This window comes from Anomaloglossus baeobatrachus, chromosome 4 (genome assembly GCF_048569485.1).
Source record: "Anomaloglossus baeobatrachus isolate aAnoBae1 chromosome 4, aAnoBae1.hap1, whole genome shotgun sequence".
Lineage (NCBI taxonomy): Eukaryota > Metazoa > Chordata > Amphibia > Anura > Aromobatidae > Anomaloglossus > Anomaloglossus baeobatrachus.
Genome location: NC_134356.1, coordinates 434,345,233 through 434,367,823, shown reverse-complemented (window position 1 = coordinate 434,367,823; position 22,591 = coordinate 434,345,233). Strand labels below are relative to the sequence as shown.

The 22,591-nt window shown below is 51.9% G+C and overlaps 1 protein-coding gene across 2 annotated transcripts in view; it reads left to right on the top strand.

Annotated features, from left to right (window-relative positions):
• The window catches only part of SCAPER (S-phase cyclin A associated protein in the ER), a 542,550-nt gene that overhangs the window by 8,047 nt on the left and 511,912 nt on the right, over positions 1–22,591 (top strand). For both annotated transcript variants that reach the window (XM_075345474.1, XM_075345473.1), the window contains exon 2: positions 2,660–2,777. In XM_075345474.1, coding sequence (XP_075201589.1) covers positions 2,660–2,777 — 118 coding nt within the window. The remainder of the gene's footprint in view (positions 1–2,659; positions 2,778–22,591) is intronic.

The following is a 22,591-nucleotide window of genomic DNA, read 5'->3' as shown; positions in this document are numbered from 1 at the left end:
TACTGTATATAAGAGCTTATTGGTGGTGGCCGCAACTCATAAGGGAAAATCCTGGTGGCCGGTTCCCTTTAACTTTTAAATTCTATTTTTATTGTGCAGTTGTGAGTCACAATAAAATATTTATTGTGTATATGTGTATCTTGTCTGATGCTTGATTACATTGGAGGAATACAGATAATATATTAGGTTTTTTCTGTCTGTTCTTACCTACATTGAAATTACTTTTTGGACTATAGGCTTCTTTCTCCTATCTAAGGCTATGTGCCCACGAGAGCTTGCATATCCACAGTTATGTCCGCAGGTTTCCCGCAGCTGACCCCCGGAACCCGCAGCTATTTTTAGCTGCGTGATTCCAGCGAAATAGCTGCGGTAAACCTGCGGACATTCTGCGGATTACCTGCAGAAGTCCCGGCCTCTATCTCCATAGTGGAGCGCCGGGATTTCCTCAGGTAAATCCGCAGGAATAATTGACATGCAGTTATGTGCGGCTGCGGGACATCCGCAGCATATTTCGCAGCCGCACATTCCGCAGCATGGACACAGACACTCCCCATGTCCCATAGGATAACATGGGGAGTGTCTGTACATGCTAAAACCTGTGGATTTATCTAGAAAATCCAGATAAATCTGAAGTTTTTCCGTGGCAAAATCTGCAGGAGCAAGCTCCCGTGGGCACATAGCCTAAGGATATGTGCCCACGGGGAAAGTGTCCTGCGGTTATATCCGCAGGACATTCCGAAGGAGTTCCTAGAAATCCGCAGCACAACTTTGTCTGTTTCCATGCTGCGGATGTACAGCGGAATGTCCTGGGGATATGCTGCGGTCATTCTGCATTGAGGATACAGTACCATGGCTTCAGCACTGCATCCTCAATGCAGAACAAGTGCTGGAGTGATCGGGGAGTTCATACTCACCTCCATCACGCAGCACTACACTCTCCGGCCGCCGTGTCTGTCAGCGTTTGCACTGTGCAGGAGAAGTTGGGCGAGCCTGAACTAGCTCCGGCTGTCACATGACCGGAGCTCGTGCAGGCCCCACCCACCTCCTCCTTCCTGCTCCTAGCTCCACTGCCGTCCTGACTCAGGTGTCTCCTATCAAGGCAGGTAAGTATGGGACAAAGGCAGTAGTGATGGGCAGTCCGTCTCTTTTTGGTGATCCGGGTCCCATGGCTCTGCTCACCAAAAAGAGCCAGCTCATTCGGATCCTTCTCGGCTCCTTATTAAATATGTGTTCACCCCAGGTGAACACATATTTTAGATTATAGTGACGCCACTGAAACCATGCCCACCCACGGCTAAACCCCGCCCATTTACAAGGGACCAATTAAATAGCTGAGTGGGCTGGGTTTAGACGCGGGTGGGCAGGGTTTCAGCGGCGAAAAAAGCCATTTAGCGATTTTAGTGGCTCACTTTGGTGATCCGGCTCCTGTCAGTCACTGCAGGGAGCTGGATCTTTGTGTCGGATCGTTCGCAACCGACACATCACTACAAGGCAGGTAAGCCTCTATCTCCATAGTGGAGAGATGGGATTTCCGCAGGTAAATCCGCAGGAATAATTGACATGCAGTTATGTGCGGCTGCGGGACATCCGCAGCATATTCCGCAGCGTGGACACAGACACTTCCCATGTCCCATAGGATAACATGGGGAGTGTCTGTACTTGCTGAAACCTGCGGATTTATCTGGAAAATCCAGATAAATCCGCAGTTTTTCCACGGCAAAATCCGCGGAAGGAAGCTCAAGTGGGCACATAGCCTAACAGTCCATAAAAAAACAACATATTAATGACATCTGAGTGCTGTCTTATTTTTTCACAAATTTACAAGCTCTATCATAGAGACAGCACAAAGGTCCCTATGCAATTAATACATTGACCTTTGCTCTTGAGGTTGGACCTGGAAAATGACTAAGGGGCACTTTGCACACTACGACATCGCAGGTGCGATGTCGGTGGGGTCAAATCGAAAGTGACGCACATCCGGCGTCACTCTCGACATCGTAGTGTGTAAATCCTTTATGATACGATTAACGAGCGCAAAAGCGTCGTAATCGTATCATTGGTGTAGCTTCGGTCATTTACTTGAATTGGGAAATACCGATATTACGATGTTGTTCCTCGTTCCTGCGGCAGCACACATCGCTGTGTGTGAAGCCGCAGGAGCGAGGAACATCTCCTACCTGCGTCCATCGGCAGTGCGGAAGGAAGAAGGTAGGCGGGATGTTTACGTCCTGCTCATCTCCGCCACTCCGCTTCTATTGGCCGCCTGCCGTGTGACGCCGCACGACCCGCCCCCTTAATAAGGAGGCGGTTCGCCGGCCAGAGCGACGTCGCAGGGCAGGTAAGTGCGTGTGAAGCTGCCGTAGCGATAAGGTTCGCTACGGCAGCTTTCACCATGATATCGCAGCTGCGACAGGGGCGGGGACTATCGCGCACGGCATCGCAGCATCGGCTTGCGATGTCATAGTGTGCAAAGTGCCCCTTAGTCTCATAGGCCTAGTCTGTCACTTACTATAAAGTTTGCTATGCAAGAGCCAATATTACCCCAATGTGTACTGGCTATATAGCTGGAACACAGCTAAATAGAAATTGTGTCTTCTGCCTATTCTTCCTATGGAGCTACTTATAAGATTGCTGTTTTTGTTCACTGTCTTATTTGCAGGCTTCGTTTCAAAGATCTAACAGTCATGACAAGGTTCGGAAGATTGTGGCTGAAGAAGGGCGGACTGCAAGAAACTTGATAGCCTGGAGTGTCCCTCTGGAGAGCAAAGAAAATGAAGGTGCTTACAAAATTGTACAATTTGACAATTTGGGTTCTGCAGTGTCTGCTTTATTTATGGAAGTCTTTAGATTAGATAACAGCCAAGCGTAAGTGCAAAGAAACAAATATCCGCTCACCCCGAGACGTCCGCACTCCTGGTGCTGTTGAAGCACGAGGTCCCGCTGCTGTTCAGCGTCTGAGGCACAGGTGAACAAAGGAATGATCCAGCTTCACCTTTCCTTAAAAACACAGCTTTAATGGAAAAACATTTTAAAATACAAAGAATATTTTTCTTGTAATAAAGATAAGCCACTGTAAGTCTGCTTTATTTCTGGAAGTTTTTAGATTAGGTAACAGCTCTGTGGCTTGCATAGACTTGATTGGAGACATCTGCATACATGTTAGCCACTTTTTCATCCACTGCCCGCCTTCATGCGATCCCTTGGTTAGCTAAACTATGTGCTCAAAGTGTGTCTGGTGTGCGGTTTAAAGAACCTTTGGATTTTTTCTGACTCAGAGATGGTATACTTTTGTGGCTTATCTTTATTACAAGAAAAATATTCTTTGTACAGTGGAACCTTGGTTAACGAGAACAATCCGTTCTGGCAGTGTGCTTGTTAACCAAGTTACTCGTTCAGTAAAGCAAGATTTCCCATAGGAAATCATTCAATGCAGACAATTCGTTCCACAACTTGTTAAATGTCCCATCCTGGTCCCCTATTGTGCCATTCCACACACGCACAAATACACACAGAAACACGCACACACTCATACATATATGTATTATGCTCACCTTACCTTCCGTTCCATCGCCGGTCTCCTGGAACTTGCAGTTCGCCGGTACAGGCTGTGTATCGGTAACCATTGCCACGAGGGAGGAACTTCCGCTGCCAGAGCGTTGACGTTAAAGGCAGGAGCCGCTTGCCTCTGATTGGCCAGCGCGCTGCCTTTGAGAAGCTGCTGACAGCGGAAGTTCCTCCCTCGTTGCGATGGTTGCAGATACACAGCCTGTAGCGGCGAACTACAAGAACCATGAGGCCGGCGATGGAACGGAAGGTACACATATTAATCTCACCTTACCTTCCGTTCCATCCGTTGTGTGTGTTTGTGTGGACTGCACAAGCGGGTTAAAGCGCAGTGGATGTACGAAAGCGGAAGTGTGTGCGGCGAGTATTTTGCTTGTATGGCAAAGCTTGCTCGTAAACTCAGTTACAAATTTACAGCAAGCTTTGCTCGTTGAGTGAAATACTCGCTAACTGGGTTACTCGTTAAGCGAGGTTTCACTGTATTTTAAAAAAGTTTTTCATTAAAGCTGTTTTTTTTATGGAAACGTGAAGCTGGACATTCCTTTGTTCACCTGTGCCTCAGACGCTGAATAGCAGAGGAATCTCGTACTTCACCACCGCCAGGAGTGCGGACGTCTTGGAGTGAGCTGGATATTTGTTTCTTTGCACATAGTACAGAATTTAACCAAGATTCAAAGAAGTCGATCCAGCACGGTGCATTTAATAAAAATTAAAAGTCCTTTATTGAAAAACCATTAAAAAGTCCATTATGCCATGCTAGGAGGACGCGTTTCGGACGAGTTGTCCTTACTCAGTCTCCTGAGTACTGAGTAATCCTGACTGCACTATAGTACATTGATGGGGGCTGTAGATTTCTCAGATCAGGTCTTCAAACTATACAGCGCTATGCGAATAGCAAAAGTATCGTATAAAACGTTGGCTGTACACATTATACAGAGGGCATTATACAATGCTTTCAATATGCAGGCAATACACAATGCTTCAGTTTCAGGAGGTAGTCATCAAGGCTCTAATGTTTGACAGTCAGGAAGGTGAGCGTCCCAGTACATGTGAAACTGTTGGTGTCCGTGTTGTACCAGGTCAACATTTTTCTTATGACGTTCCCCGAATTGTGAGGAAGGGAAGAACGCAGAAACGGTGCAGAGTATTCTTCAGGAGGGGAATACGAAACGACACAATTTCCCATTGTAAAACCTACCCTGAGAAACCTTTCTCTTGCATTAATAAGAATCTGTCACCAGGTTTTTGCTACCTCATCTGAGAGCAGCATATTAGACCCTGATTCCAGCAATGTGTCAATTACTGAGCTGATTACTGTCATTTTGATAAAATCACTGTTTTCTCTGCTGCAAATCTAGCAGTTATACAGAGCTCATGAATATGCTGGACTACCTAGCAGCACCAAGTAGTCCTGTAATGATAATCTACTGCTGATTAAACAGTGATTTTATCAAAACTACACTATGCAGCCCAATAAGTGAACACCATTGAAATCAGGATCTCTGTCCCTACGTTATGCTGGTCTCAGATTAGGTGGCAAAAACCTGGTAACAGATTCCCTTTAAGGATTTCTTCACGGCGTGCCACACGTCCATTTTGTTGATAACATTTATTTTTACTCTCTTAACACAACGCCCTTTTACAGTTTGATGTATTCTACACAATTTACATATACCACCACTATTAATTTGTGCATCAGTAATACTAAAAGCATTAGTATCATTACTGTAACTATGCCTCTAGATAATTGAGGGGTGTATTTTCCAAAATGGGGTTCCTTATTGGGGGTTTCCACTGTTTAGGCACATCAGGGGCACTCCAAACGCGACATGGTGCCCGCAGACCATTCCTTTAAAGTCTGGGCACCAAAACGTCACTCCTTCCTTTTGGAGCTTGGCACTGTGTCTAAACAGTAGTTTCCCACCACTCATGGGGTATCGGCGTACTTAGGAGAAATTGCATAGCAAATTTTGTGGTCTATTTTCAATTGAAACTATTTGGGGCTCAAGCAACATTTTTGTGGGAAAATCCATTTTTTTAATTTTCATGGTTCAACTTTGTAAAATTCTGTAAAACCCCCGGGGGTTTAAGGTGCTCACCAAACATCTAGATAAATTCCTTCAGGGGTGTAGTTTTCAAAATGGGGTCACATGTAGGAGATTTACACTGTTAAGGCACATCAGGGGCTATCCAAACACAATATGTTGCCTGCTATCCATTCCAGACAATTTTGTTTTCCAAAAGTGAAATGGTGCTCTGTATGTTCTGAGCCCTGCCTGGCTGTGTCGCGCGGTCAGGAGGTCTGTGAGCGGAGTCATGCAGTGGCAGTGACTTATCCTGCGAGTTATCCTGTCTTTAGAATGTCTGAGTCTAGAGAGGGCTATTCTCGCCCTCTGGGCCAGCCTGCACTAGTCACTTATTATGCATGTGCTGTTCGTGGTAATACGTTTTCTTCTGGCCAGTCTGTACTCTATTGTGCTGCCTGTAGTCCTCCCCCTTGAAGATGCTTGCTTTGGGGCACTCAGAACCCTTATGCTATGTGCCCACACTGCGGAAAATGCGCGGAATTTGCAAATTCGCGGATTTTTCAAAAATCTGCAGCACAGCTACTCCCCAGCCATTTCTATGGCATTTGGGAACTGCTGTGCCCACTCTGCGGATTTTTCCGCAGCGGAAATAATGCGGATTTCCCTGCGGAAAAATCAGCAGCATGTGGATTATTCCTGCGGATTTCTCCGCAGGGTCCCATATACTTACCTTCCTTGATAGCAGACACCCGAGTCACTTTCTCCGTCCGGTGTACAGCAGCGCGGTGGATCCAGGTACAGGAAGGAAGAGGTGGGCGGGGCCTGCACGAGCTCCGGTCATGTGACAGCTGGAGCTAGTTCAGGCCCGCCCACCTTATCCTGCAGACGCTGACAGAGTGACCCGGCCACCGGAAAGCGAGGTGCTGCGTGTGATGGAGGTGAGTATGAACTCCCGATCACTGCAGCACATGTTCTGCATTGAGGATGCAGTGCCGAAGCCGTGGTACTGTATCCTCAATGCAGAATGCCCGCACCATATCCGCAGGACATTCCGCAATAAAACCGCAGCATGTAAACAAAGTTTTGCTGCGGTTTTCTGGGAGCTCCTGCGGAATGTCCTGCGGATATATCCGCAGGACACTGTCCCCGTGGGCACATAGCCTTAGTTCTCGTCGATTCTGCGAGACTGATAATTCTGGTCCTGTCGTCCAGTTTCTTGAAGCATAAGTTCCAGTTTTAATCTGTCTTTCTCTTCCCTGCTTCATGCTGGGGTGATTATAAGAGTTTTCCTTTTGAAAAGATCATGGTTTTCTATTAGAATCTTCTCATTATCCGCTAGAAGTGTGGCTCAGTGCGGCCCATTCTGGATTAAGGCTATGTGCCCACAGGGAAAGTGTCCGCACATATCCGCACCCGTCGCGCATGCGATTGTTTGTGATCGCTGCCGTAGCGAACATTATCGCTACGGCAGCGTCACACGTACTTACCTGGTCGGCGGCGGCGCTGTGACTGCCGAACAATCCCTCCTTCAAGGGGGAGGGACGTTCGGCATCACAGCGACATCACCGCAACGTCACTAAGCGGCCAGCCAATCAAAGCGGAGGGGCGGAGATGAGCAGCACGTAACATCCCGCCCACCTCCTTCCTTCCACATTGGGGCCGGCGGCAGGTAAGGAGACGGTCCTCGCTCCTGCGGTGTCACACATAGCGATGTGTGCTGCCGCATGAGCGATGAACAACATGGATAAACAACTAAACAACCCTTACCGATTTTTGAGTTTGGGACGACCTCTCTATGGTGAACGTCACTAACAACGTGACCCCGACGATAAAACATTAACGATATCGTAGCGTGTAAAGCCCCCTTAACTCCGGCTGTCACATGACCGGAGCTTGTGCAGGCCCCGCCCACCTCCTGCTGCCCGCTCCTGGCTCCACCGCACTCCTCTGCACCCGGAGGAAGTGATTCCGGTGTCTTCCGGTGTTTGTGTACGGCGCTGTAAATGTTCTGGGTGTTGTCTGGGTGTGGGGGTGTGTGAGAGCGGTGTTGTTTGTGTGTTGCGTTGTTTGTGGAGCGCTGTGTGTCTGCAGAGTTGTGTGTGTGTGGTGCTGTGTGTGTGTTGCGCGGTTTGTGTGGGTGTGTGTGTTTTGAGGGGAGGTATGTTTTGTGCAGTGTGTGTGTGTTGGAGGAGTAGTCCTGGAGGTGAGTAGTCCTACTCTCCCCCAGGACTACTCCCCCTATTATACTCCTCACCTCCAGGACTACTCCTCCTATTATCCTCCTCTCCCCCCAGGACTATTCCTCCTATTATCCTCCTCTCTCCCCAAGACTAGTCCTACTATTATACTCCTCTCCCTCCAGGACTACTCCTCCAACACACACACACACTGCACAAAACATACCTCCCCCCAAAACACACACACACCCACACAAACCGTGAAACACATACAGCACCACACACACAACGCTGCAGACACACAGCGCTCTACAAACAACGCAACACACAAACAACACCGCTCTCACACACCCCCACACCCAGACAACACCCAGAACATTTACAGCGCCCTACACAAACACTTGGCAACTACACACAACAACATCTATATATATAACAAAAATCATACAGTAACTACACAATAAATTCTAGAATACCCGATGCGTTAGAACCGGGCCACTTTCTAGTCTATATATATAATTGCCTTATTCTGTCTGTCTGTCTGTCTGTCTGTCTTGCTCCAAAATTGTGTCCTTACGGTGAAACAAAGCTGATTGGCCGCTGGGCTCGCCATGGCCCCGCCCCCCTGCACGGATTGGCCGCTCGCCCAGGCTTCGCCCGCACACGGATTGGCCGGCCGCTTGCCCAGACTCCGCCCCCCACACTCATTGGCCTCTCGCCCCGACACCCTGCACGCATTGGCAACTCGACCACGCCCCGCCCCCCTCACGCAATGCACGCTCGCTCTGGCCCCGCCCCCCGCACGCATTCCCCGAACCGACACGGAGCCACGACTCCCAGGTGAGTACTGTACCCCCGGGAGCCCACATCAGCGTACGCCGCCAACTCAGCCGACACATACCCTCGCATTGCTGGGGTTGCCGCCGTATGCTGGTGTGGGCTCCTGTGCGAGCGGGGGACGGGATACGCTGGTAACCATGGTAGCATAGTTACCAGCGCATCAAGGTCCTGCAGCGGCGGAACATACACACGCACACACACACGCACACATCAGATCACACTCACTCTCACACACACATCACATCGCATCCACACACTCACAACATCCTGGGATATCGCTTGCTTCTCGGCGGCGATACTGTGGAGTGACCTTCCAGGACCTGCCGGAGGATCACATGGCCAGAAGCATGTGGTATCTCCGGATGTTGTGAGTGTGAGCGCGTATGTGCGATATCTTCAGTGTGTGTGTGAGTGTATGCGATCGGATGTGTGTGAGTGTGTTCAGATGTGTGAGTGTGTGTGTGTGAGTGTATGCGATCGGATCTGTGAGTGTCGGCAGAGGAGCACGGCGTGCTGGGGGAGGCTGGGAGGAGAGAGGCTGATCCTGGGGAAGGCTGGGAGGGGGAGGCTGATGCTGGGGGAGGCTGGGAGGAGAGAGGCTGATGCTGGGGTAGGCTAATGCTGGGGTAGGCTGATGCTGGGGGAGGCTGGGAGGGTGTAGGCTTATGCTGGGGTAGGCTGATGCTGGGGTAGGCTGATGCTGGGGGAGACTGGGAGGGTGTAGGCTGATGCTGGGGGAGGCTGAGAGGAGAGAGGCTGATGCTGGGGGAGGCTGGGAGGAGAGAGGCTGATACTGGGGGAGGCTGGGAGGGGGAGGCTGACGCTGGGGGAGGCTGGGAGGAGAGAGGCTGATGCTGGAGGAGGCTGGGAGGAGAGAGGCTGATGCTGGGGGAGGCTGGGAGGAGAGAGGCTGATGCTGGGGGAGGCTGGGAGGCGAGAGGCTGATGCTGGGGGAGGCTGGGAGGGGGAGGCTGATGCTGGGGGAGGCTGGGAGGGGGAGGCTGATGCTGGGGGAGGCTGGGAGGAGAGAGGCTGATGCTGGGGTAGGCTGATGCTGGGGGAGGCTGGGAGGGTGTAGGCTGATGCTGGGGTAGGCTGATGCTGGGGGTAGGCTGATGCTGGGGGAGGCTGGGAGGGTGTAGGCTGATGCTGGGGGAGGCTGAGAGGAGAGAGGCTGATGCTGGGGGAGGCTGGGAGGAGAGAGGCTGATGCTGGGGGAGGCTGATGCTGGGGGAGGCTGGGAGTAGAGAGGCTGATCCTGGGGAAGGCTAGGAGGGGGAGGCTGATGCTGGGGGAGGCTGGGAGGAGAGAGGCTGATGCTGGAGGAGGCTGGGAGGAGAGAGGCTGATGCTGGGGGAGGCTGGGAGGAGAGAGGCTGATGCTGGAGGAGGCTGGGAGGAGAGAGGCTGATGCTGGGGGAGGCTGGGAGGGGGAGGCTGATGCTGGGGGAGGCTGGGAGGGGGAGGCTGATGCTGGGGGGGGCTGGGAGGGGGGAGGCTGAGAGAAGAGAGGCTGATGCTGGGGGAGGCTGAGGCTGGGAGGAGAGAGGCTGATGCTGGGGACAGAGAGGCTGATGCTGGGAGGAGAGAGGCTGATGCTGGGAGGAGAGAGGCTGATGCTGGGAGGAGAGAGGCTGATGCTGGGAGGAGAGAGGCTGATGCTGGGGGCAGAGAGGCTGATGCTGGTGCAGCATGGCGGATGGAGCACGTTTGGGAGTGCGCAGCATGGCGGATGGAGCACGTTTGGGAGTGCGCAGCATGGCGGATGGACCACGTTTGGGAGTGCGCAGCATGGCGGATAGAGCACGTTTGGGAGTGCGCAGCATGGCGGATGGAGCACCTTTGGGAGTGCGCAGCATGGCGGATGGAGCACGTTTGGGAGTGCGCAGCATGGCGGATGGAGCACATTTGGGAGTGCGCAGCATGGCGGATGGACCACGTTTTGGAGTGCGCAGCATGGCGGATGGAGCACGTTTGGGAGTGCGCAGCATGGCGGATGTAGCACGTTTGGGAGTGCGCAGCATGGCGGATGGAGCACGTTTGGGAGTGCGCAGCATGGCGGATGGAGCACGTTTGGGAGTGCGCAGCATGGCGGATGGAGCACGATGGGGGGTGCGCAGCATGGGGGATGGAGCACGATGGGAGGTGCACACCTCCCCCCAACACACACACACACACTGGGAACCACAAACACCGCCCTACACAGACACCCACACACACAGACAACGCTGCACACACACAACACCCAACACACAAACACCGCGGCATACATAAATATACGCACATACCACGCAACACACACACATTGCACAAAACATACCTCCCCCCAAAACACACCACACCCACACAAACCGCGCAACACACACACACACAACGCTACAGACACACAGCGCTCCACAAACAACGCAACACACGCAACACACATACAACACCGCTCTCACCCCCCGCCACACCCAGACAACACCCAGAACATGTACAGCGCCCTACACAAACACTTGGTAACTAAAGACAACAACATCTATATATATATATATATATATATATATATATATATATAACAAAAATCATACATTAACCACCTTCTAGTATATATATAATTGCCTTATTCTGTCTGTCTGTCTGTCTTGCTCCAAAATGACGTCATTACAGTGACAACTGTCGCATTGGCTGCTCGGCTCGGCCACACCCCCCGCACGGCCACACCCCTCGCACGACGCACTCCGCACGCATCGCCCGCTCGGCCACGCTCCTTTCCCCGAACCCAAACGGAGCCTTGACTCCCAGGTGACTGTTGCACTCCCAGGAGCCCACACCGGCAACCCAGTCAAGACATAACCTTGCAATGCTGAGATCGTGACGGAGCCGGCGCACGCTCGGCCACGCCCCCCGCACACTGTGCCCGCTCGGCCATGCCCCCTGCACACTGTGCCTGCTCGGCCATGCCCCCCACACACTCTGCCCGCTCGGCCACGCCCCCCGCACCCTATGCCCGCTCGGCCACGGCCCCCGCACACTATGCCTGCTCGGCCACGCCCCCAGCACACTATGCCCACTCGGCCACGCCCCCCGCACACATTGGGCACCTATACACCTCCGCCCAGGACTACTCCACCTATTAGACACCTCCCCCAAGGACTACTCCTCCTATTAGACTCCTCCACCCAGGACTACTCCTACTATTAGACTCCTCCCCCTCCAGGAAAACCCCTCCTATTAGACACCTCCCCCAAGGACTACTCCTCCTATTAGACTCCTCCCCCCAGGACTACTCCTACTATTAGACTCCCCCCCTCCAGGACTACCCCTCATATTAGACTCCTCCCCTTCAGGACTACTCCTCCTATTAGACTCCTCCCCCAAGAATACTCCTGCTATTAGACTCCTCCCCCAGGACTACTCCTACTATTAGACTCCTCCCCCTCCAGGACTACTCCTATTAGACTCCTCCCCCCAGGACTCCTCCTCCTATAAGACTCCTCCCCCAGGACTACTCCTCCTATTAGACTCCTCCCCTCCAGGACTACTCCTCCTATTATCCTCCTCTCCCCCCAGGACTACTCCTCCTATTAGACTCCTCTCCCCCCAGGACTACTCCTCCTATTATACTCCTCTCCCCCCAGGACTACTCCCCCTATTATCCTCCTCTCCCCCCAGGACTACTCCCCCTATTATCCTCCTCTCCCCCCAGGACTACTCCTACTGTTATCCTCCTCTCCTCCCAGGACTACTCCTCCTATTATCCTCCTCTCTCCCCAGGACTACTCCTCCTATTATCCTCATCTCTCCCCAGGACTCTTCCTCCTATTATACTCCCCTCCTCCAGGACTACTCCTCCTATTATACTCCTCTTCCCCCAGGACTACTCCTTCTATTATACTCCTCTCCCCCCAGGACTACTCCTCCTATTATCCTCCTCTCTCCCCCCAGGACTACTCCTCCTATTATACTCCTCTCCCCCAGGACTACTCCTCCTATTATACTCCTCTCTCCCCAGGACTACTCCTCCTATAATACTACTCTCTCTCCAGGACTACTTCTCCTATTATACTCCTCTCCCCCAGGACTACTCCTCCTATTATCCTCTTCTCTCCCCAGGACTACTCCTATTATACTCCTCTCCCCCCAGGACTACTCCTCCTATTATACTCCTCTCCCCCCAAGACTCCTCCTCCTAGGAGTATAATAGGAGGAGTAGTCCTGGGGGAGAGGAGTATAATAGGAGGAGGAGTCCTGGGGGGAGAGCAGGATAATAGGAGGAGGAGTCCTGGGGGGAGAGGAGTATAATAGGAGGAGTAGTCCTGGGGGAGAGGAGTATAATAGGAGGAGTAGTCCTTGAGGTGAGGAGTATAATAGGAGGAGTAGTCCTGGGGGAGAGGAGGATAATAGGAGGAGTATTCCTGGGGGAGAGGAGTATAATAGGAGGAGTAGTCCTGGGGGTGAGGAGTCTAATAGGAGGAGTAGTCCTAGGGGGAGAGGAGTCTAATAGGAGGAGTATTCCTGGGGGGAGAGGAGGATAATAGGAGGAGTAGTCCTGGGGGTGAGGAGGATAATAGGAGGAGTAGTCCTGTGGGGAGAGCAGGATAATAGGAGGAGTAGTCCTGGGGATAAAGGAGGATAATAGGAGGAGTAGTCCTGGGGGTGAGGAGTCTAATAGGAGGAGTATTCCTGGGGGGGGGGAGAATAATAGGAGGAGTAGTCCTGGGGGGAGAGGAGTATAATAGGAGGAGTAGTCCTGGAGGTGAGGAGGATAATAGGAGGAGTAGTCCTGGGGGTGAGGAGTCTAATAGGAGTAGTATTCCTGGGGGAGAGGAGTATAATAGGAGGAGTAGTCCTGGGGGTGAGGAGTCTAATAGGAGGAGTAGTCCTGGGGGGAGAGGAGTCTAATAGGAGGAGTATTCCTGGGAGGAGAGGAGGATAATAGGAGGAGTAGTCCTGGAGGTGAGGAGGATAATAGGAGGAGTAGTCCTGGGGGTGAGGAGTCTAATAGGAGGAGTATTCCTGGGGGGAAAATGAGTCTAATAGGAGGAGTATTTCTGGGGGGGGGGGAGAATAATAATAGGAGGAGTAGTCCCTGGGGGGAGAGGAGGATAATAGGAGGAGTAGTCCTGGGGGAGAGCAGGATAATAGGAGGAGTAGTCCTGGGGAGAAAGGAGGATAATAGGAGGAGTAGTCCTGGGGTGAGAGGAGGATAATAGGAGGAGTAGTCCTGGGGGGAGAGGAGGATAATTGAAGGAGTAGTCCTGGAGGTGAGGAGTATAATAGGAGGAGTAGTCCTGGGGGGAGAGGAGGATAATAGGAGGAGTAGTCCTGGAGGTGAGGAGGATAATAGGAGGAGTAGTCCTGGGGGGAGAGGAGTCTAATAGGAGGAGTATTCCTGGGAGGAGAGGAGGATAATAGGAGGAGTAGTCCTGGGGGTGAGGAGTCTAATAGGAGGAGTATTCCTGGGGGGAAAATGAGTCTAATAGGAGGAGTATTTCTGGGGGGGGGGAGAATAATAATAGGAGGAGTAGTCCTGGGGGAAGAGGAGGATAATAGGAGGAGTAGTCCTGGGGGAGAGCAGGATAATAGGAGGAGTAGTCCTGGGGAGAAAGGAGGATAATAGGAGGAGTAGTCCTGGGGTGAGAGGAGGATAATAGGAGGAGTAGTCCTGGGGGGAGAGGAGGATAATAGAAGGAGTAGTCCTGGAGGTGAGGAGTATAATAGGAGGAGTAGTCCTGGGGGGAGAGGAGGATAATAGGAGGAGTAGTCCTGGAGGTGAGGAGGATAATAGGAGGAGTAGTCCTGGGGAGAGGAGGATAATAGGAGGAGTAGTCCTGGGGGGAGAGAAGGATAATAGGAGGAGTAGTCCTGGGGGTGAGGAGTCTAATAGGAGGAGTAGTCCTGGGGGGAGAGGAATCTAATAGGAGGAGGAGTCCTGGGGGTGAGGAGTCTAAGAGACACGCACGGGAGCCCACACCAGCGTACGCCGGCAACCCCAGCAATGCGAGGGTATGTGTCGGCTGGGTTGCCGGCGTACGCTGGTGTGGGCTCCCGGGGGTACAGCACTCACCTGGGAGTCGGCGCTCCGTGTCGGTTCGGGGAATACGTGCGGGGGGCGGGGCGGTTTCTCTTTCTGGTCTTAGACATGGCTCAGGGTCTGTCTTTCTTCTAGAGGAAAAAGGGTGGTACTGCTGTCATCCATCCTGACTGTAGTCCAGTCAAGCTTTCCATCCGCTGTGTTCCCACCTCTTACTCTTCTCCCCAGGGTTCTCAAGAAGATCAGAGTAGAGAGGATTCCAATAATCCTGGTGGCTCCGGATTGGCCTTGGAGGGCATTTTATTTTGATATCATCGACCTACTGGGCAATGCCCTTCGGCCTTTTCCAAAACATTCTGAGGAAGGCAGGCCTTTCAGAATCAGTTATTCAGACCATGATTAAAGTATAAAAACCTTCTTTGTATTGTATTTACCATTGCATTTGAAAAGCTTACTTTTGCTGCTGCAAGTCTGCGTTTACATCTCCAATGTTCTTTTCCTTGCCTGTTTTACTTTCTTTCTTGCAGTCAGGCTAGAAGCAGAGCCAGTCCTTAATTCGCTTAAAGGGCAAGTTTCTGCCCTGCTATTTTGTTCCAAAGGAATTTGGCCTCGGGACCACAAGTCAAGACTTTGTTCCGTGGAGTGGCTCATATTAGGCTTTTTTATCAGGCATCCCTAGAATGCTGCAATATAATCAAGTTTTGAAGGTTCTCCAGTTTTCTCCCTTTGCACCTGTTTGCGCCTTTGCCAGATTCTGATGCTTCTATTGTCTCAAAAGGTGGCTTTTCTTATAGCCATCACCTCTGTCAGAAAGGTTTCAAACTTGGTGGCGCTTTCTTGCTGCGCTCTAGCTTGTTCTTCATCATTGCTAGCTTGTTCTTCATCAAGATAAAGCTGTGTTCAGGCCAGTTCCGACTTTCTTTCTCAAGGTCGTTTCTGCTTTTTACCTTCAGGAAGACATTTTGTTGCCTTTTTTTTTGTCCCTCTCCATCTTAGAAAAGAGACAGCATAGTCTACATGTGGTTAGGGATGTGTGTTACTATTTATCTGCTACCACCCCTTTTAGGCTGATTCTTTATTTGTCCTGTCAAATGGCCCTCAGGCTATGTGCGCACGTTGCGTATTTACATGCAGTCACGCTGCGATCTGCACTGCAGCATAACTGCATGCGTCCTGCGTCCCCAGCATAATCTATGAAGATTATGCAGGAGCTGTGCGCACGTGGTGTTAGAGCTCAGCGCTTCGGCTGCTGCCCGAAGCGCGCGTTCTAAGAAGTGACATGTCACTTCTTTTGTGCGTATTGGTTGTAATGTCGGTCTCTCTCTCTGTCTGTCTGTCCGTCTCTGTGTCTCCCTGTCGGTCGGTCTCTCTCTGTCGGTCTATCCCACTCCCCCCTCTCTCATACTCACCGATCAGCTGCACAGCTGTCACACTGCTCTGGCGGCTTCTCCTGCTTTTGAAAATGCCGGCCGCCCATTATTCAATCTCGTATTCCCTGCTTCCCCCGCCCACCGGCGCCTATGATTGGTTGCAGTCAGACACGCCACCCCATGCTGAGTGACAGCTGTCTCACTGCTACCAATCACAGCCGCCGGTGGGCGGGTCTATGTAGTGCAGTAAAATAAATAAATAAATAATTAAAAAAAAACGGCGTGCAGTCCCCCCCAATTTTGATACCAGCCAGGGTAAAGCCACACGGCTGAAGGCTGGTATTCTGAGGATGGGGAGCCCCACGTTATGGGGCGCCCTCCAGCCTAAAAATATCATCCAGCAGCCACCCGGAATTGCCGCATGGATTAGATGCGACAGTCCCGGGACTGTACCCGGCTCATCCAGAGCTGCCCTGGTGCGGTGGCAATCTGGGTAATAAGGAGTTAATGGCAGCAGCCCATAGCTGCCACTAAGTCCTAATTAATCGTTGCAGGCGTCTATGAGACACCCCCAATGATTAACCTGGTGAAAGTAAATAAACACATACACCCGAAAAATCCTTTATTTGAAATAAAAGACAAAAACCACCCTCTTTCACCACTTTATTAAAATCCCCAAACACACCTCAAGGTCCGGCGTAATCCACGAGGTCCCGCGACGCATCCAACTCTGCTACATGAAGCTGACCGGAGCGGCAGTACAACACTGCCGCTCCTGTCAGCTCCACACAGCAACTGAAGTGAGTCGCGCTGTCAGCGGGGACGTCACTGAGGTAATGCCGGTGTGTGCGCGGTGAAGATGAGGGCTGTAGTGTCGGAATGTGTGCGGGGATGTCGGGATGTGTGCGGGGATGTCGCCGATAATGTCGGGATATGTGCGGGGATGTCAGAGGTAATGTCGGGATGTGTGCGGGGATGTAGGCGGTAATGTCAGGATGTGTGCGGGAATGTCGGGATGTCGGCGGTAATGTCAGGCTGTGTGCGGGGATGTCGGCGGTAATGTCGGGATGTGTGCGGGGATGTCGGCGGTAATGTCGGGATGTGTGCGGAGATGTCAGGATGTGTGCGGGGACGTATGCGGTAATGTCGGGATGTGTGCGGGGACGTCTCTCAGGTTACCCGCGGCCACATGTCTCGGGTGGAGGACTCAAGCTGGCCGCGGGTAACCTGAGTGACGGCACCGGTGATCGCGCGGCTCACTGCAGTCACTCAGATTTGCGGTCACAGATGAGTCCTTCACCTGTGACCGTAAATCAAGCCACGGCACACAGACAGAGCCACGCGATCACAATGAAGTCGGGTGAAGTTCACCCGAGTTCATTCTGATCGCGCGGCTGTCTCCCGCAGCCAGCCATGTGCTCTTTTTGACATTCCGGTCCCAGTCGGCTCTGCTGAAAGTCTATGGGGATGCAGCAGAGCCGAGTGAGACCGCACTGTCAAAAATGTGCGCTCTGAATGCGTTTCCCATGGCAGAGCAAGCATCCAGAACGCATGAATTCTGCAGGAATGTGCGCACGTTGCGTTCTGCCGAATGCGTCTCAGAACGCAGCTTTTCGGCTGCGTTCTGAGACGTACATGCAGTGACTATTTTACGCTGCGTAATAGAACGCAACGTGCGCACATAGCCTCACAGGGATCGTCTGGCCGCCTCCAAAGCGATTATCTCTCGCTGAATCAAAGCAACTATTGTTCAGGCTTATAAATTGAAGAGCAGAGCTCCCCATTTAGTGTCAAGGAGCATTCGTGAGCGGTGACAGCTTCCTGGGCGGTTTGTTATCAGGCCTCGGCCCTGCAGCTCTGTAACACAGCTACCTAGGCATCTATACACACTTTTTTATAAAATTTTTTAGAGTCCATAGCTTTGCTTTGGCTGATACAAGTTTGGGCAGGACGATTTTACAGGTAGTAGTCATTCAAGCTTTTGCTTCAGCTTAACCACTAAGTTCTGTGGTCTCAACAGATATTTATATTGGGTCTTTTCCCACCCCAGGGATAACTTTAGGACATGTCAGGGTTCTGTGTCGCACAATGAAGTGACTGAGAAAAGTAGATTTTTGGCATTTGCCGTAAAATTTGTTTCTCAATTGTCTTCATTGGGGGACACAGCTCCCTCCAGTTACCCGGTCAGGCATATACTTATGTTGTTCTTTTTCATTACCTTTTTTGCTACTCCTACTGCTTTTTCACTATACTGAGGAAGTCAGGGTCCAGCAGGAGAGCTATAGTCTGGTTGCGAGGAGCTAATTTCTTTGCTATGTAATATTAGTGTCAGCCTCCAGGTGGCAGCAGACTATCCCCAGCGTTCCCCCAATGAAGACTAACGAGAAACAGATTATATGGTGAGTACCAAAAACTATATTTTTATTTTCATGGCTTAAGGTTATAAATATCTGTGAAGAACCTAGGAGTTTAAGGTGTTCACCACACATCTAGATATGTTCCTTGAGGGGTCTATTTTCCAAAATGGGGTCACTTGTAGGGATTTCCACTGTTTGGCACATCAGGGGCTCTCCAAACGCGACATGGTGTCCACTAACAGTTCCAGCCAATTTTGCATTCCAAAAGTCAAATAGTTAAAACACTCCCGGGTGCTTTTGCAGTATGTTTTGGGTCATTGCCATCTGTACTGTGAAGCACCATCCAGTCAATCTTGCTGCATTTGTTTGAATCTTAGCATAATGTATCACCCTGTATACTTCAGAATTCATCTAGCTGCTTCTACCTTCAGTCACATCATCAGTAAACACTTGTAACCCAGTACCATTGAAGCCAAACATGCCGATGCTATCACCCTGCCTCCACCATATGTTACAGAGGATGTGAAGTGCTTTGGATCATGAACTGTTCCAAGCCTTCTCCATACTTTCTTCTTCCCATCATTCTGATACAGGTTGATCTTAGTTTCATCTGTCTAGAATGATTTTCCAGACCTTGGCTGACTTCTTTTGATGTTTTTAGCACAGTCTAATCTTGCTTTCTTCAGCGCTCTATTGGGAGACCCAGACGATTGGGGTATAGCTACTGCCCTCCGGAGGCCACACAAAGCACTACACTAAAAAGTGCAAGGCCCCTCCCCTTCTGGCTATACCCCCCCGTGGTATCACGGGTACTCCAGTTTTCAAGCTTTGTGCGAAGGAGGTCAGACATTCCATGCATAGCTCCACAGATTTTAGTCAGCAGTAGCTGCTGACTATTTCGGATGGAAGAAAAGAGGGCCCATATAGGGTTCCCAGCATGCTCCCTTCTCACCCGTAGATGGTGTTGTAAGGTTGAGGTACCTATTGCTGGTACAGGGGCTGGAGCCCCACATGCTGTTTTCCTTCCACATCCCCTTGTAGGGCTCTGTGGAAGTGGGATCCTGCCGGCCTCAAAGCTCTGACGCCGGGCTCCATCCACAGACCCATAGCACCTGGTGGATGCCGAGCAGGAGTACCATCAGGGACAAGGCCCTGCATCATACAGGTACTCTGTGTCCCCAGCAGGCACAGACACACTCCGGGCTGGCTGGGTGTTGTAGTGCGCCGGGGACCGTAACGCTAGAGCTAGTGTTCCTACAGTTTAACTGGGGGACTTTTTTTCTGTGTTGTGGGAACGCAGCGCCGACCCCCGCTGGACCGGCGGCGCTGCTGTGACTTTTAGTTCGCCGGGGACACGCCGACCGCGCTTTTACGGCGGTGGCGTTTATAAATCTAGTCCCCGGCTTTTGCGGCCTAGGACGCCGGCAGCTCCGATTCGTTCCCGCCCCCACCCTGTCAATCAGGGTAGGGGAGAGACGCTGTTTCACGGCAGCGACGAGGGCTGGAGCCTGATTTACATGCTCCAGCCCTCTCACTAGGCACAGAGGGAAGCAGGCTTCCCGCTCTTAGCCAGGAACGCCCAGGGCCCGCCCCCCTCCTCTCTCAGGACGCCGGCAGCCATTACATGCATGTCTGGCTGGAGGAAGGACGCAAGGCTCTGGGAGACCTGGACTAGGGGGCTTTGGAGATCACACACCCGCTCTTAAGCGGGCGGTAAGCGGCTTTTCAGCTGGCCCCTCTAGTGCCTCAGTGTGTATTAGTGTACTGTGTCACTGGACATATATATATTTCCTTATTGCTTGCACTGTGAGGTCGCTTCCTGGCTGTATACCCAGATCGCTCTGAGGAGGCAGCAACATGTCATCCACAAAACGCAAGGCTGCCAAGGCTAGGGCTGTGTACACTGCGTGTGCTGCATGTGGGGCTGCTCTACCAGCAGGCTCCAAGGACCCCCATTGTGTGCAATGCTCAGATCCGGTGCTGCTTCGCCAGCCGGAGTCCGGAGGGGTAGTGACCCAGGCTGAGACGCCTGTAAGTCCTGCCCCGGTGTCAGGGACAGACTTTGCAGTTTTTGCTGATAATATGTCTGTGACTATGGCAAAAATCCTTGAAACTTTGCAATCCATGCCTGGGGCTCAGTCTATGGACACGGCGAGGTCTCTGTCCTCTAATCCCCCTCAGTTGGATTTAATCCAGACTGCAAGGGGGTCCCCGGCTTCACAGGCTGAGTATTATGACTCAGATGATAGCCCCAGCCACCCTAAGCGGGCTCGCTGGGAAAGACCCTCAACGTCATCACACTGCTCAGGGTCTCTGCGCAATCAGTCGCTCTGTGATGCGTCTGATGAGAGTGATCAGGAGTCTTATCCTGGAACCCCTCTCAATCTGGATACCCCGGATGGGGACGCCATGGTAAACGAGCTTATCTCAGCCATCAATAGACTGTTGGATATTTCTCCCCCAGCCCCTTCTGCAGAGGAGGCAGCTGCAGAGCAGGAGAAGTTTCGTTTTCTCTATCCCAAGCGTAAATTAAGTGCTTTCTTGGATCACTCTGACTTCAGAGAGTCAATCCAGAAACACGACGCTCATCCAGAAAGGCGTTTCTCTAAACGTTCTAAGGATACACGTTTTCCTTTCCCCCCTGATGTGGTCAAGCGCTGGACCCAGTGTCCAAAAGTTGACCCCCCGATTTCCAAACTTGCAGCTAGATCCATAGTTGCAGTGGAGGATGGCGCTTCACTTAAGGATGCCAATGACAGACAGATGGACCTCTGGTTAAAGTCTGTCTATGAAGCTATCGGCGCGTCGTTTGCTCCAGCATTCGCAGCCGTATGGGCACTCCAAGCTATTTCAGCAGGGTTAGCAAAAGTGGATGCTATCTTACATCCAGCGGTGCCGCAAGTGGCGTCCCTTACCTCGCAGATGTCCGCGTTTGCGTCTTACGCTATCAATGCGGTCCTAGAATCTACCAGCCGCACCTCAATGGCGTCCGCCAATTCGGTAGTTTTGCGCAGAGCCTTGTGGTTAAAGGACTGGAAAGCAGATGCTGGTTCCAAAAAATGTTTAACCAGCCTGCCTTTATCTAGAGATAGACTGTTTGGCGAGCCATTGGCTGACATCATTAAACAGTCCAAGGGTAAAGACTCTTCTTTGCCCCAGCCCAGATCAAGCAAACCTCAGCAGAAAAAATGGCAGCAGAGGTTTCAGTCCTTTCGAGGTTCGGGCAAGACACAATTCTCCTCGTCCAAAGGGACTCAGAGGACGCAAAGAAGCTCAGATTCCTGGCGGGCTCACGCGCGCCCCAAGAAAGCAAATGGAGGAACCGCTTCCAAAGCGGCTACCTCATGACTTCCAGCTCCCCCCCTCCGCATCTCCGGTCGGGGGCAGGCTCTCCCGCTTTTCCGACATTTGGATGTCACAGGTCAAAGACCGGTGGGTGACAGACATTTTGTCTCGCGGGTACAGAATCGAGTTCAGTTCTCGTCCTCCAGCTCGGTTCTTCAGAACCTCCCCACATCCAGACCGAGCAGATGCCCTGCTGCAGGCGGTGGACTCCCTAAGAGCGGAAGGAGTAGTGGTTCCTGTACCGCCTCAGGAACAAGGGAGAGGGTTTTACTCCAATCTCTTTGTGGTTCCAAAAAAGGACGGCTCGTTCCGTCCTGTTCTGGATCTAAAGCTGCTCAACAAACATGTGCACGCCAGGCGGTTCCGGATGGAAACCCTCCGCTCTGTCGTGGCCTCAATGTCTCAAGGAGACTTCCTTGCCTCAATAGACATCAAAGATGCTTATCTCCACGTGCCAATTGCTACAGAACATCAACGTTTTCTACGTTTTGTGATAGGAAACGAACATCTTCAGTTCGTAGCTCTGCCATTCGGTCTGGCGACAGCCCCACGGGTTTTCACCAAGGTCATGGCGGCAGTGGTAGCGGTCTCGGCCAAGGACTCTCTACAATGGTGGCTCCTTCCCACCTCATTGTCTCAGGGAAGATCCTTCCTGCCCCCATCCTGGGCAGTGGTCACGACAGATGCGAGTCTGTCAGGGTGGGGAGCAGTGTTTCTCCACCACAGGGCTCAGGGGACGTGGACTCCGCAGGAGTCCACCCTTCAGATCAATGTTCTGGAAATCAGAGCAGTGTATCTTGCCCTACTAGCCTTCCAGCAGTGGCTGGAAGGAAGGCAGATCCGAATTCAGTCGGACAACTCCACAGCGGTGGCATACATCAACCACCAAGGGGGGA